Source organism: Chenopodium album, chromosome 13 (assembly GCF_948465745.1).
Source record: "Chenopodium album chromosome 13, dcCheAlbu1.1, whole genome shotgun sequence".
Classification (NCBI taxonomy): domain Eukaryota; kingdom Viridiplantae; phylum Streptophyta; class Magnoliopsida; order Caryophyllales; family Amaranthaceae; genus Chenopodium; species Chenopodium album.
Window position 1 is genome coordinate 22,348,568 of NC_137846.1, and position 14,713 is coordinate 22,363,280.

At 34.8% G+C, this 14,713-nt stretch overlaps 1 protein-coding gene and 1 long non-coding RNA gene across 2 annotated transcripts; one reads left to right on the top strand and one right to left on the bottom strand.

Moving 5' to 3' along the window:
- Nucleotides 1–8,268: 8,268 nt before the first annotated feature.
- LOC145574698 (transcription factor DIVARICATA-like) lies at nucleotides 8,269–10,540 on the top strand. The gene is made up of 2 exons (XM_081632548.1): nucleotides 8,269–8,923; nucleotides 9,809–10,540. The coding sequence occupies exons 1-2, from the start codon at nucleotides 8,547–8,549 to the stop codon at nucleotides 10,164–10,166; spliced, it is 735 nt and encodes a 244-aa protein (XP_081488674.1). The 5' UTR covers nucleotides 8,269–8,546; the 3' UTR covers nucleotides 10,167–10,540.
- Nucleotides 10,541–11,153: 613 nt separating this feature from the next.
- Nucleotides 11,154–13,506, bottom strand: LOC145576503 (uncharacterized). The gene is made up of 3 exons (XR_014098409.1): nucleotides 13,239–13,506; nucleotides 13,010–13,093; nucleotides 11,154–11,443 (listed from the first exon to the last, which is right to left on the bottom strand). It is a non-coding gene; the product is annotated as an uncharacterized LOC145576503 (long non-coding RNA).
- Between the last annotated feature and the right edge of the window lie 1,207 nt (nucleotides 13,507–14,713).

Consider the following 14,713-nt stretch of genomic DNA (forward strand, 5'->3'; position numbering starts at 1 on the left):
TTCTATCCGAGGAGAGAGAAGAGAGCGTTTGGGAGAAGTTGTTTTCCATATATATATAAGTTGTCAAAGTAAACATGGGCACGGGCCGTGCCCGTGCCGCCGCGGGCCGTCCGTGCCGGGGTGGGGGCCGTGCCGTGCCGGCTCCGCGGCGGGCCGTGCCGTGCCGTGCCTGAAATTGGCACACCCCAGCCCACGGCACGGCACGGCCCACGTGCCTAGCGGGCCGTGCCGTGCCGGGCCGCGGGCCAAACCGTGCCGACCTTTATTTTATTTTATTTTTTTTTTAAAAAAAAAATAAATAAATGTAAAAAAAAAACCAATTAAAAACAAAAATGCATATAATAAAAAAAAATACTAGTGCGATAATCCGAAAACACAAAAAATTGAAGAATAACTTATTTTATTATATGACGGTAGCCGGTACGAATGTACGATAATTCAATAATACAAAATTACAAAATAAGTAATGATAATTAAAAATCGTACAATAGTGTATGAATATTGAATAACTTCATTTATTATACGGAATACGAAGTTCGATAATACAAAAAGAATACAATAGTGTATAATGTAAATATGTAATCATGTAATTATTATTGGTCGTCTTCGTCTTCGCCTTCGTCTTCATCTTCGTCTTCGTCTCCTAGAGGTTCAAGTTCATCCGCCAATTGAGTGGATTGAGAAGTATGAGAACTAAAAGAAGTCGACGTTCCTTCATCGTCGTCGTTTTGTGCATAAGTACGATCTTGAGAACGAGTTTCGGCATCCAACCAATCCTTGAAGCAAACATACATTTCAAGTGTTTCGGGTTTTAGTCTTGTTCTTCTATCGTCTAGAACTCTTCCCGACGCACTAAAAGCTCTTTCGGAAGCAACGGAGGAGACTTGGATAGCAAAAATATCACGAGCCATTGCCGACAAAATTGGATGTTTCATGGCTTGTGATTTCCACCAATCGAGGATGTCGAGGCCAAACTTCTCTTCATCGTCCATGCCTTTCATGAAGTCGTAACTTAAGTACATTTGCAACTCCGAAACATCACTTTGTGTTCTCCTAGATGATGATGATTCTGTACCTGAATACTTAGACATCAAGTTAGCAGCTTGTGCAAATAAACCTTTGGTCCGTTTACTTACATTTTTGGATGTTTGAGAAGGGGCAAATCGAGACACGGTTCCATATTTACTTTCATAAACATTATATAAATTAAAAAACTCATCCGTCACCTTATTCTTAAAAGTTTCAACATCATCTTCAAAATTCATGTTACTATAATAAATATCAATTAATAAAAAGGTGCCATCATATTTTTGTCTAGGATCTAAAATAGAAGCAAAAATATAAATCATAGGAATATCGGTGTAATATTTACGCCATTTATCCTCCATGGATGGAAGATATCCACGATAAACATGTTGTGATCGGTGTTCCGCAAAAAGTTGTGCAAGTAAACATGCATTACTAAGAAAAGAATGAGCACAAGGATTATATACAGAAGAAAAACAATGTGTCATACCATATAGTAATTGTAAAAACTGCATATATTTTTCACAATTAGCCCAATCATCTTCAAGTAAAGCATTTTGTGGAAATTTCATATTATAAAAAAGTGTTAAATGAACCTTGTACTCGATTGCCCGACTCAACATTTCATAGGTGGAGTTCCACCTAGTTGGACAATCCGGTGCTATTTTTATGGTTTTTATCCGTTGTTTCCTGCAAAAACCTTTCCATTCTTGATATCTCATGTTAGAGCTATTAATAGTGCAAATAGCATTCCTTATTTTGTGATAAAATGGACCAATTGCTTGTGTTCCATCCTTCACAGACAAGTTAAGAACATGACAAATGCATCTAACATGAAGTGCATCTCCATCTAATATAACATCGTTCAATTGAGATTTGACCAAATTCGCACTATATGTCATAGAAGTTGCATTATCGAAAGTCATAGACATGATTTTATCCCTAAGACTATATGCATCAATAGCTTCCATTAAATGATGTGAAATGTTAAAACCGGTATGAGGGTATTCAAGCATTTTGAAATGAATGATGCGTTTTTGTAACATCCACTCATTATCTAACCAATGACAAGTAACACATAAATAGTGAAGTCCGTACCCACCATCCCATGCATCGGCGGTTAAAGAAACTCTACTAGGAAGATTAGCTAATTCATTTACTAATTTCAATTTGTACTCTAGATAAGTCTTCATGGAAGCAGATCGAACGATTTTTCGGGAGATTTTTTTGTGTTTTGGTTGTAGTGCTCGGTTAATATAGTTGTTGAAGGCATCATTTTCGGCGAAAAGAAAAGGTTGTTCTGCATGTACAATCATTCTCCCAAGTTCATCCCTATCTCTCTCGTAATTGTAAATGAAACCTTGTGGATGGAATTGAGAAATTTTAGGTTGGGTTGGATCACTAGATGGTCCACCACATTTTTTTGTATGTCTAGTAAGGTGTCCCGTCCCTCCCTTAGTATCGGCCGAGAAAATTTTATCGCAAGTCCGACACTTGCATTTTTTTCCATCTTTACTTAATTGATAATGTGCCCAACATTCACTCTTTCTTTTGGTTTGAGCAAAATCCTCTTCGATACACCACTCTAATATGTTAGGATTTTGGGTGGATGGTTCACTCGACCCGGAGGCTTGTGTTTTACCTTGGGAAGGAGGAGGAGGAGGAGGAAAAGGAAATTCATATTGTTGAAATTGGGTTTGTTGAAATTGGGTCCAAGGAGCCATATCATCCATTTGTTCTTGCCCTCCCGTGTTTTGGGGATGAAAGAAAGGGGTGGAAGTGTTTGGAAAGGGCATAATAGAAGAGGGAAAGGGCATGTTAGGGGGGGGGGGGCATAGACATTGAAGTGTTTGGGTTTGGTGATTCCCTACGTTTTGACTTGGCTTTTCTAGAGGAGGAGGAAACGTTCTGGTTTGATGCCATGATTAATTAATAATAATAACACAACTGACAATAACAAAGTAACAATTAACAACAATGAGATCAATGAGAATTAATTAGTAAGTAGTTTTTATATAAATTAAATTTTCAAAAATAATTATAATAATAGTAGATTACTTGGATCAATGAGATCCCAGGTAGGAGAGGTTAGGATCGACGTTGTCCAGAGCCCAAATCCCGCCTTAGACAGATTTCAACAATCCAAATAACCCACAATTAAAATAGAAAGTAGTTTTTATATAATTAAGTAGTTCCAAGAATACAATAATAATAATAATAATAATAATAATAATAATAATAATAATAATAATAATAATAATAATAATAATAATAATAACAATAATAATAACAATAACAAATTAAAATAAAGTTGAGTTAGATCTTACAATGACGCTTCAATGCTTTCCCAAATTTATAATTTCTCGAACTTATAATTTCCCGAATGTAAATATAACAATTTTTTTTTTTTTTTTTTGGTAGTAGACTAATAAAAGTAATAATAGTAAAAATGTAAAATTTATAAGAGAGTAGGAATTTTTTTTTTTCTTTTCACAAAAGAGAGGAAGATTGTATGATTTGTAGGAATTTGAGAATTGAGAATTGAGAATTGAGAATTTGGGAGTAAGAAAATTAGAGAATAAGAGAGAAGAGATGAGTTGATGAATTGTGAAAATTTTGGAGGAAAATATGAGGTATTTATAGGGGATTTGGGTGGGAAATTGGGTGGAAAAGTAGCCGTTTATAGCTGTTGGAAAACGGCTACTTTCCAACGGCCATAAGGCACGGGCCGTGCCACGTGCCGTGCCGGCGGGTCGTGCCAGCGTGCCGGCCCTCGTGCCGCCCGCCGTGCCACGGGCCGTGCCCGTGCCTGTCCCAGTATTTTTGTTCACGGCACGGCCCACGGCCCACAGGTGGGCCGCCGTGCCGTGTCGTGCCGGTGCCCGTGCCCGTGCTGGGCCGTGCCGGAGTCATGCCGGGCCCGTGCCGCCCGCGTGCCGGCACGGCCCGTGCCCACCTTTGTGTCAAAGTATATATAAACGATGATAGTTTTCCAATTCTTAAAATCCAACCCAATATATGTTCGATCTAAAGTCTTGCTTGGGGTTATTGTCTTAGTCTAAATCCAAGTCAAGTCTAGTAGTCTAAAACCAAGTCACTCAAGTCCAACCCAAGTCCAATGCCACTCAAGTCTAAGCATCTCTCTCTCATCCAAGCCAATTCAATGTCCATACGCTCAAGCTCATGTTCATATCACACAAACTCAATTCTAAGCAATGTTACAAATGAATCCAAGTGTATGAGTATCACTTGGTCCAAGTCTAGTCCAACTCCATTTCAATGTCTTTTTTTTGGAAAAACCTGAAGATGTAATTGTCTATGTTCTATAATTAGGTCACGGGGCACACAAATCATGCCAATATTTCAAGAACTCCACCAAATCAAAGGCCTCCTAGGATACCTTGTATCTTGCATAGAACGACTTGAGGAGAATTATGTCAAGACGAAGAAATCATAAGAGGAACAAGATAACATGATGCAACATTACCGCAATGGGTCTCATCATGCTCGTCTCCTCTAGGGTGACATGGAGCACCTCACTCAAGGTGTGAAAAGCCCATCACGCCACTACAGATGACCAATGAGCAAATTTTCAATGAACTTCATGCTAGGGTGCTTAAATGCACCAATCTAGCCAAATCGAATATTAACTTCTAAAGGATAGGCGCATGAGTTGGACTCGAATTGTATTGCAAGTTCCATCGAGGCAGTGATCACTTTAAAAAATGAATGTTTCCTTCTAAAACATGAGATCAAAACTAATCAAAGCTAAAACAATTATAATCCATCATATTGCAAAGATCAACATTCATGCGAACCTCCAGGATTCCACTTCAAGCCATTTCAAATCCAATTCAAGTCAACTTAGGTGAAAGATGACCGTCTAAATAAAGTCACCATCTTGTCCAATCCAATCTAATAAAGCCTTTCCTTTGTACCATTTATTTGTGCAATAAAACTAAACTTTGTAGGAACACTTTTAACAACTACAACGACGTCTCTTAAGGATACAAGTATGTTTTGTGAATATCGACTTTCGCTAAAGATAGTTTTTAGTCATCGAACTTTTCGAATTATCCTCTGGTTGGACTCGACTACTTTGATTTTTGCCTTTCATTGAAAGCTTTGGTCAAAGTGGGGGCTTATAGAAAACACATAACCATGTGTGTCTCCTCAAAATACCCAATGATTAAATAAGTATTGCCCAACTGATGTGGTTTAAATATGAAATGATCAAAGAAATCAAACCTTTCAAATTGAGCCCAAATTGATATCGGAATTAGTATAAGATTAATATCCTAAAGTATCGGATCAAATGTACGTAGATTGGATCTTTGGATATTCGGATTTTAGGATAGTTTTGCTCGGCCCTAGTTTGATTCTTATAAAGTGTCCTATAGTCTTTTTAAGACTATAGATTGAAGATAAGAGAAATAATTACTTTGAAGTATGAAATCCTACGTGGACAACTGGACACTATAGACCTTTTTGAGGAATAGTTTTAAGCTAGCATTTATTTAGCATGATAATTTAGCAAATCAAATTGTTCTTAGCTTTCTAACACCCTTAATAATTTAATTAAGTAATATGAACCCACAAGGTCATTAAAACAAAAATAAATTACTCCATCACGTCGGAGTTAAAACAAATTCCCAAAGTACCGTCAATGTAGGATTAGTCTTGGGTGTTTTTTTTTATTTTTCATTTTTTATTTACTTTGGTTCAACATATAATCGCTATTGATATATACTAGTAATTCTTGTCTAAATTAAAATTGTTACTACAATTACCAATTTAAGAAAGCAACAATCAAAGAGACTATACTTTAAAACAACCGGTCATCAATTTCCCTAATCAGTAATGACCACAGTTTATGCGAAAGCAACAAAGTGAGAGCATAAGAGTTCTAGATTTAGACATATAAATTACAAAGAGATGACATTTCTACATTATTAATCGATCTCTTTACTTTTATGAAATCCGCTAATCCTTATATAACAGTTAATGTTGTTAACGGTTTTAATTTAAATCATTGAATGTATTAGCGCTTTATGATGAACCAAAATAAAATAAACCCTCAAAATCAATCCTACATATATATAGTACATGAGGAATTTGTTTTATTTCAACCTTTTTTTTTTTAAAGAAAAACCTATTCTTTTTATTTTTGAAACATTAGGAATGCAATTTTATTTACTATCTTCGTTTTATATTTTTTGCAACTTTTACCATAATTGATGCTACATATTATTTGCAACTAATGTTTTCTTTCCTTTTTAGGTTGTCATTTCTCTCTATCTCTTTTCTCATTACATGTATTCCTATTTTTCTCTCTCTATGTTACACTCTCAAACAAATTTTGCCTAGGAGTCTGTGCATTCTTCAAAATTGCAAAAAATGTGAAACAAAGGTAGTATAAATTACAATCTGTCAAAGTTACAAGACTTTATGGAAAGTAACTCATACAAACTAGTTCAGAACACCCACAAGTATTCCATTTTACAATAGATTAATTACCGTGTTATATACCCTTCTAACATTAAACTAGTTTTTGGCCCCGGGCAATGCCCCGGGTCGTGAGATGTATATTATAAATGAGGTTTTATAATAAAAATTATGTAATAAAATACAAATATAGATGTTTTCAAAAAAAAAAAAATATAAATAAAGATTAAATCAGTTACAGTTGTTGTAAATAAAGGAGTAGTCTAGTACAAACAGGATAAAAATATTTAAGTAAGATTAAAAAGATAATCTCACAAACAATGGAACAATATCGGTACGTCGTGATGTAAATCACTGACTTGAAAACTAATTTCCAGCGTAACCAAGGTGCTCAATTGTATTCGCCGGCACGAACCCTATGGTAACACATCACTTCCACACAAAGACACTTTTGGGTGGAAGGTTTGAGTCAACTAACTTATGCCCAATAGAGAATGTATTTAGACTATTATGCTTGATGTATGGAGTATTTTTCAAGTGTAAAAATCAGAGAAAAAAAAGGCTTCTTTTATTTAAATAGAAACATGAAGGTAGGGGTGGCAATTCGGGTCAGCAGGTCGGGTTCGGGTCAAAATTCGGGTCGATTTCGGGTTATGCTTAGAAACTATAAAAAATAGTGTAAAACTTAATATTATTACGAAATATTAAATTTGGGTCAATTTGGGTCCAATTTGGGTTGTTCGAGTTCGATTCGGGCTGGGTTCGGGTTTCTTTCAATAACTTCGGGTCGAGTTCGGGTCGTGTTATCGGGTTAGGTTAGGGATTGCCAGTCGTACATGAAAGAACATAGAAGAAGAATCCCAAGCATCAAGGGAGGTAAATAATCACCTTAAACATCCTCTTAAATAAGGGGTTATGAAAGTTACTTATCAAGAAAATAATGGTGGTAATTAATCACCTTAAACACCTTCTTAAATTGGGGATTATAAGAATTACTCAAGATATGACATGACGACACATCATCTGCTTAGTCATGATGACACGTGGCGGGCACGTGTATTCGCATTGAGTTTTAATATATATATATATATATATATATATATATATATATATATATATATATATATATATATATATATATATATATATATATATATATATATATACACACACACACACACACACTACACTCACAAATATTCCATTTTACAATTGATAAATTACTGTGTTACCTACCCTTTTAACATTAAAAATTCAAAATTTATACTCGTATAAAGCTAAAATGTAAAATTTAAATTTTAAGAGTGATTTTCATAAAAATAGTTCAAAGATGCAAAAATTCCCAAATTACATTCCTTTTACAAAAAATTCCCCCCATACCGTCCAACTCAGCATTTAAATTTAATTAGCGGTTTTGTGTTGATAGAATTTTTTTTTTTTTAAAAAAAAACACAACACACTTGCTTATGTGGACGGTATGGAGGAAATTTTTTGTAAAAAAGGGTGTAATTTGAAAATGTTATCCTTTTTGAGCATTATCTATGAAAAACATTTAAATTTAAAACACAAAAAAAATATTTTTTTCAAAAAAATCTTAAAATTAGGCGGTCTTCCACCCTACAAAATTCAAAAATAGGAAGAGGTTAAACCCAAAAACGTGTTGAAAATGTTGAAAAACCAGTACATCCCTTAATTAATAACCAGCTCAACCCCGCAGCCCTTCACTCTAAAGCCACCGAGAACCTCTTTTGTCTTTTTCCTCTCTCTTTTTTCATCTTCCTATAAATAAAATCCCAATTTTATCCAATTTCAATCACTTATTCTAGATTCTAGATTTCACAAAATCCTACTCTTACTTTACTATTATTAAATAATCAATTAATTTATAACCCTCTTCAATTTTCATTTCAACTACCAACAATTCCTAAACCCCCAACTTCATCGCATCACCAAGAATTTCAGCTAAAAATTTACAATTCAACTATCAATTCGTCAAAATCATACAAAACCCTTTTTTAATTTTGCTACAAATTCAAAGATAAGACCCCAATTACAAGGAAAATTGAATTTGGTGAATGAGAGGTGATTTGGGGAAGTGGTCAAGAGCAGAGGACAAGTTGTTCGAGGAAGCTCTAGTAATATTCGGGGATTTAGCGACGGAAGAGCGGTGGCAGAAAATTGCCGACCATGTTCCGGGGAGGTCAGCGACGGAGGTAAGGGACCACTATGAAGCTCTTCTTCACGACGTCGAGCAGATCGACTCGGGTCTTGTCGAACTTCCGAGTTACTCTGACGAGTTGGCTGCCTCTTGGTTTGGTACCGAGTCGCCGTTGAATCGATTGAATCAAATATCTTTTGGGTCGTCTGATGGTAATAACAGTAATGCTAATAAGCCTAAACAAAATGATGTTGAGAGAAAGAAGGGTACTCCTTGGACTGAAGAAGAACACAGGTAATTATTATTATTATTATTACCTTTGTTTCGTTTAATATTATTTGCGATTTGACATAAGGTGTGGGTAAAAAATGTGTAGTTGTTGCGAATAATATGAAATGGAGGTAGCAGTTTTAATTTGGTTGGGATGAATTATAATTTTTTGAATTATTTGCTTAGCAAATTTTAATTTGCTTTTTTTTTTTTTTTTTTGATATGAGGTATAAATGTGAATTCTAATATACCTAGTATTTGTGAATAATTGTCCAAATGCCCAAATTGTTATTATTTTGTGAATATATTGAAGGTTAGAAATGTGCTAGTGTCTCTTTGCTGGATAACTAGCTTTTAACTGGTTGTTTTTGTTAATTTTGTTGTACACTCGGGTGTAATGTTACGCCCTATCACTTAAAAAACCCTTATCGAATGCTCGAGTGTGGAGCATTTGAGGACTTGATGACGCTAGAGGGATAATTTTACACTCGGGTGTAGTATGGACACCTGCGTTAGTTTGTGACCGCAATTTGGTAAAAGTTTGGTTGGAAATGGATGGTAATAAGGATGGGTATGAAATGTAGAATATATTTTTAATCAATTATATCCATGTTATTTGGGTTTGACAGGTCGTTTTATTAGGAGGAATAGTAATCTAGCACGAAAGCTTAATTAAAATATCTTTCAAACCTAGTTTTGATTAGCTGGATTACAAAGACAGACACCTAATTTCAATGAAATTTTTGTTGGTAAGAAAAGCAAATCATATATCCTTTGTTTAATCTAGTTCTTGACTAGGTTGGGGTTCATAGCAGTTGGCGCGGTTATCCTTTGTACAGCGCGCTGGGTAATCCTATGTTGTTTGGTTATATGGCATTATAATTGATCCTCTAATGTTTGTCTAAACAGGCTTTTCCTGATTGGGCTCGAGAAGTATGGCAAGGGTGATTGGAGGAGTATATCGAGGAATGTGGTGGTGACAAGAACTCCAACCCAGGTGGCCAGCCACGCGCAGAAGTATTACCTTCGTCAAAACTCTGGCAAGAAAGAAAGGAAAAGATCAAGCATCCATGATATTACCACCGTTGATGAGAAATCTGCTGCACGGCCTGCTGTAGAACAAAGTTGGATTCCGCAACCTGGAGGCAATGCCATGGACCATCATACAGCATATCAACAAATGGGTGCATCACCCCCATTCAATGCTGCTAATACTACTCAAGAGGGTTCCCCATTTGGCTATCAAACTTTCAGGTTCCCGATGTAATTGTATGGAAGTGAAACGAAGGTGGTAGTGGTGGTTTCCGATACAGTCTGAATGTCTGATTCTGTACATATAAGGAGGTTGTGTGTTGTAGAATTTGTTTGGTAGTTATACTTTAAAGGGAATACTGGTGTAGTGGTGTGTGAGTGTGGAGTAAATATGAGGGCAGAGTGTTGGGGTTGAATTACCCATGAATGAAGTGGTTTTTAGGATAGTGAAAGGACAAGTAAACATAGGCACTACATGATGGAAATTGTTAGATGACAGTTAGAATGTACTTGTAACTTAAACTATAGCAGTCTTTTTCTTATTTTAAACTACAGCAGTCTAAGATGGAATCTATACATCATGATATCTTAATTGCTAAATACTCTGGATATACTTGGTTTAAATTTGTTCTGGTTTGTGCTTTTTATTCGAGGCTGATTTTGTGATGCTGAGGTTTGTTGAATTTGGATTTGTGGATCTATGAAACCAAGAGTTAAATCATGAAGAAAAGAAAGAGACTCCAAGTGGTGAGTCTAGATCCAATCCAAAATATTTTGGACTTGAAAATTTGAGTCAAGAGTCCAAACTAAACTTTTTCAAATTCGATCCGACTAGACTGGATTAGACTAGATTAGATTTCGGACATATACCCCTAATACCAAAGGGGAAACAAAGATTTGTGCAGTTAATAACAAAAATGACCTGCAATTTCACATGCACACTGTACAGTAAGCTGTACTCTTGATCATTTTTTCACAGCAAGCTTTTACACTCCCCTGAGAATTTTCTCATTCATCACCATCAGTTGTATTGGTTATGAAAAAAGAAACAGTGGTAGATTGAGAAGACCGAAACTCAAACTACCTTTGTTCGGGTGTAGTTGTCACATTACAGTTTAATTACACCATCAACATGACAATTCATTTTGGACGGAGGGAGTATTAAAAGCAAGATTCTTTTCTCAGCAGTCACAGGGACTCAAACCATTGCACTATAAGTCCATAACCAAACAAAGAAGACAACTTGCCTGAACTCATTAAACAAGAAGATTGTACAGTACATAACAGTCTCAGGTTCTCAACTAAGTAAGATGGCATATAACAGAATCTCAAACCACGGACATCAACTGATACAACAAGTTCATGAACAATATTGTACCCAATGTCTAGGCAAGCTATACAGGACATACAGATTCACTTGAGTACAATATACATTTATTTCCCACGAAGCAATCAGAGAAACTGCAAGACTCCGAATCTGCTTTAGTTTTAGTGAGAATCCCCCTCGGTTTTCTGCAAGAAAATGAGAATAATAAGAAAATGAGAATATAACATAAACATTGTAGTTGAGCAAGCAAAGGGTATAAAAGACAGATGGTCCATTGAAAACTAAAGGAGATGATTATGGAAATATCAGCACACGTCTTTCATCAAGAATACCAGCATTTACAGTTTCCTTTTTTTTTTTTTTTAGGAAATCAAAGTATCTTGTCCTTATAATACCCTTCTCTAGCATGCAAACTTTTAACCATCTACAATGGAAGAAGTTACAAAGAAGAAGAGCATGAGATAGGAGAAATCCAATTTTATTTGATAAGAGTATCAATTATTATCGAGCCTTGTAAGTTTTCGTAGATAATTTGTTATACTCTTATCAAATTTATAAGTCACAAAAGGCTTTGGGGGAAAAAAAGATCATTATTCTAATTTTGAGCTCAATTAACCATAGACAAAAAGCTAATCAGAACTTATATTGGTTAACTCAGTTTTGTATCAATCACATAGGGTCTGTTACAAGCATAGGTCAATATTTGCACTTTTAGGCTTTTGCTATACTAGATAGGCCAGAATCTCAGGTTTCATCATTCATGTAATGATGCTAAAGAGAGCTGTTCAAATCTTATAATCCATAAATTCGATAACAATCTCAACTTTCAGCAAAGCATCTTTTTTTTTACCTCAATATCCCTCCCCCTCATGATTGCAACAAAAAGAAAAAATTAAGGCCCCAAAAATATACAATATAAAAAAATGAAAGCGAAACTTGTTTCATCATTTGTGTTTTAGAACAGGCATAATGTTGCCAAAATAGTAGAAACCCAGATATATGTTATGTAACACCACAGTTGTTTCTTCCTTAAGTTTACCATTTTTAACAGACTACGCATATAAAAACATGTAACAAAGATTCACAAAGCAACAAAGATTTAACTTCACAAGTCAAGTTGTTTCTTCCTTATTCTCACAGACTATGCATATAAAAACATGTAACAAAGATGCAGAAAGCAACAAAGATTTAACTTCACAAGCCATGTCCACCACAAATGACACAACCATAAACTTAAAGATGTACCCCTACAGCCCCACCTATATAACTCGGACTCTTTATTTCAATTCAAGTAATCGTGTTGAATACTCCATAAACAAATACTTCATAAACGGATACAAGTACGACACTTAACATTTCATTATGGACCCATACCATTCAAAGTTTCTCAAATAATGCCGTGACTGAAACTTGGCAAAAGTATTTATGTTTTAACACACTTCTTCCGAGTGTAAGTATCATAATCCACCAACAACAATGCAGAACAGTCAAGCACAAATAAATCAAGATGATAGAAATCAACTAAAGGTAGGGATGCCACGAAATTCATGAATATCACGATCTATATATATATATACACTAATCATCAATTTCATCTGAAACCGAAGTGAATCAATATCAAATACCGAAAACTAAACTATATACTCGTTCAGTCTAAATTAAGTTGTCGCATTACTAGTTCCAAATTACACTATCAACCTGACAATTAAATAAAATAAAACTAAGCAATACAACAGATTTAGGGGAAATACCTTCTCAGCACTTTCCTTTTCTTTCTCAGCCTTCTCTTTCTCTTGCTTCTTTTTCAGTTTCTCCAACCTCTCCCTCTCCATTTTCTACAAATAAACAGGTCAAAACAAAAATAAGAAACAAACCCTCAAAATAGTGAAAAAAATGCCAAAAAAAAAAAAAAATCCAAATTAACAAGAAAAAAGCAAACAATAAAATAGATAAAAAAAAAAAAAAAAAAAGGAGAAAGACCTGGATATAGACGGTTTCTTTGGCACGTTCCTCTTCGCTAAGAACGCGGCCATCGCTGGAGAAGCGAGCGAAAAGAGAAGAGCTACGAGAAGTTCCGTCCATGATGCGATGAAGTGATGAGCGAGAAACACTAGTTGCTGCGGATCTCATTGCCATGACCGATGGTAGATTTTCAGACTGTTTTTCTCAAGGTTTCTAGCGACGACGACGACGACTAAAACGGCTACTTGGCTTCGAGGACCTACCTGCTTCTTTTCTGTTGGGCCTACTCTATGCTCTTATGGTTTTTGTGGAATTTTGGATGTATGACACGGGTTATTCTAGATTTTTACTCTATAGGCTTTATTTGACAATTGATTGTTGGTTGGTTTGATTGGTTGGATTGACTGATTGTTTGTATTAGCTGTTTTGTTGGCTGTTTGACTTTTTAATAGTCTAAAAACATGTTTGGTAAAATTGATTGTTGAATGTTATTAGTAACTTAGATAGCCAAAACCTTAAAGCTACTCCAAGCAGCTTTTTCATTTGGCTTAAAAGCCAGCTTTTCAGCTAGTTGAAAAAGCCATTTTGCAAACACAAATTTTGAATGTTTGACCAAATGAAAAAGCCAAAAGCTAATGAAAATCCATTTACTAAACAAGCCCATAATATAAGTAATGGGCACGGGTCGTGCCTACGGAGTTAAGTACTTTATCCATTTTTTTTTTAAATGTAACACTTTAAATTTACATTATTTTATACAAGTTCGTAGACACACACATATTGCGTGTTCAATATAAGAAGTCTATATGGTTCAATTCTCCCTTTTTTTTTTCTGAAATATTATTTACTTTATTCAAAAAAAATTAAAAAATTGGGTTTAAAAATTAATGAAGTCATGGATGCTAATATGAGTAGCAGGATATGACTTCCTTAAAAAAAAAAAAAAAAAAGGATTGAGTTTAAAATTAATGAAGTCATGAACGCTAATATGAGTAGTAGGATATGACTTCCTTTAACAAAAAAAAAAAAAAAAAAGCTACTGTTATAAAATTAAAGAGAAAGAGGAGAAATTAGGGAGAGAATACATCAGTCTATCTTATTCCATAGAGTGGGGATATATATATATATATATATATATATATATATATATATATATATATATATATATATATATATATATATATATATATATATATATATATATATATATATATATATATATATATAATATAACTAGGGTTTGCTTAGAAAATAATAAACCCTAATTCTAGAACATTCCGAAATGATAAAGGAGGATAATGGATATCCATACAATATTTCATAACACTCCCCCTTGGATGTCTACTATCGAAGAGTGTGCCTCGTTAAAACCTTATTAGGAAAAACCGTATGAGATAAAAACCTAATGAAGGAAAAAGAGTACAACATTGTTCGTAATACGCTCGAGATGCTGCCTCATTAAAAACCTTACCAGGAAAACCCAATGTAGGACA

Excerpts from the sequence above, each read along its gene's own strand:
- LOC145574698 (XM_081632548.1), top strand. The coding sequence starts at position 8,547 with ATGAGAGGTGATTTGGGGAAGTGGTCAAGAGCAGAGGACAAGTTGTTC. Across the intron at positions 8,924-9,808 it reads TGGACTGAAGAAGAACACAG|GCTTTTCCTGATTGGGCTCG; the intron begins GTAATTATTATT and ends TTGTCTAAACAG.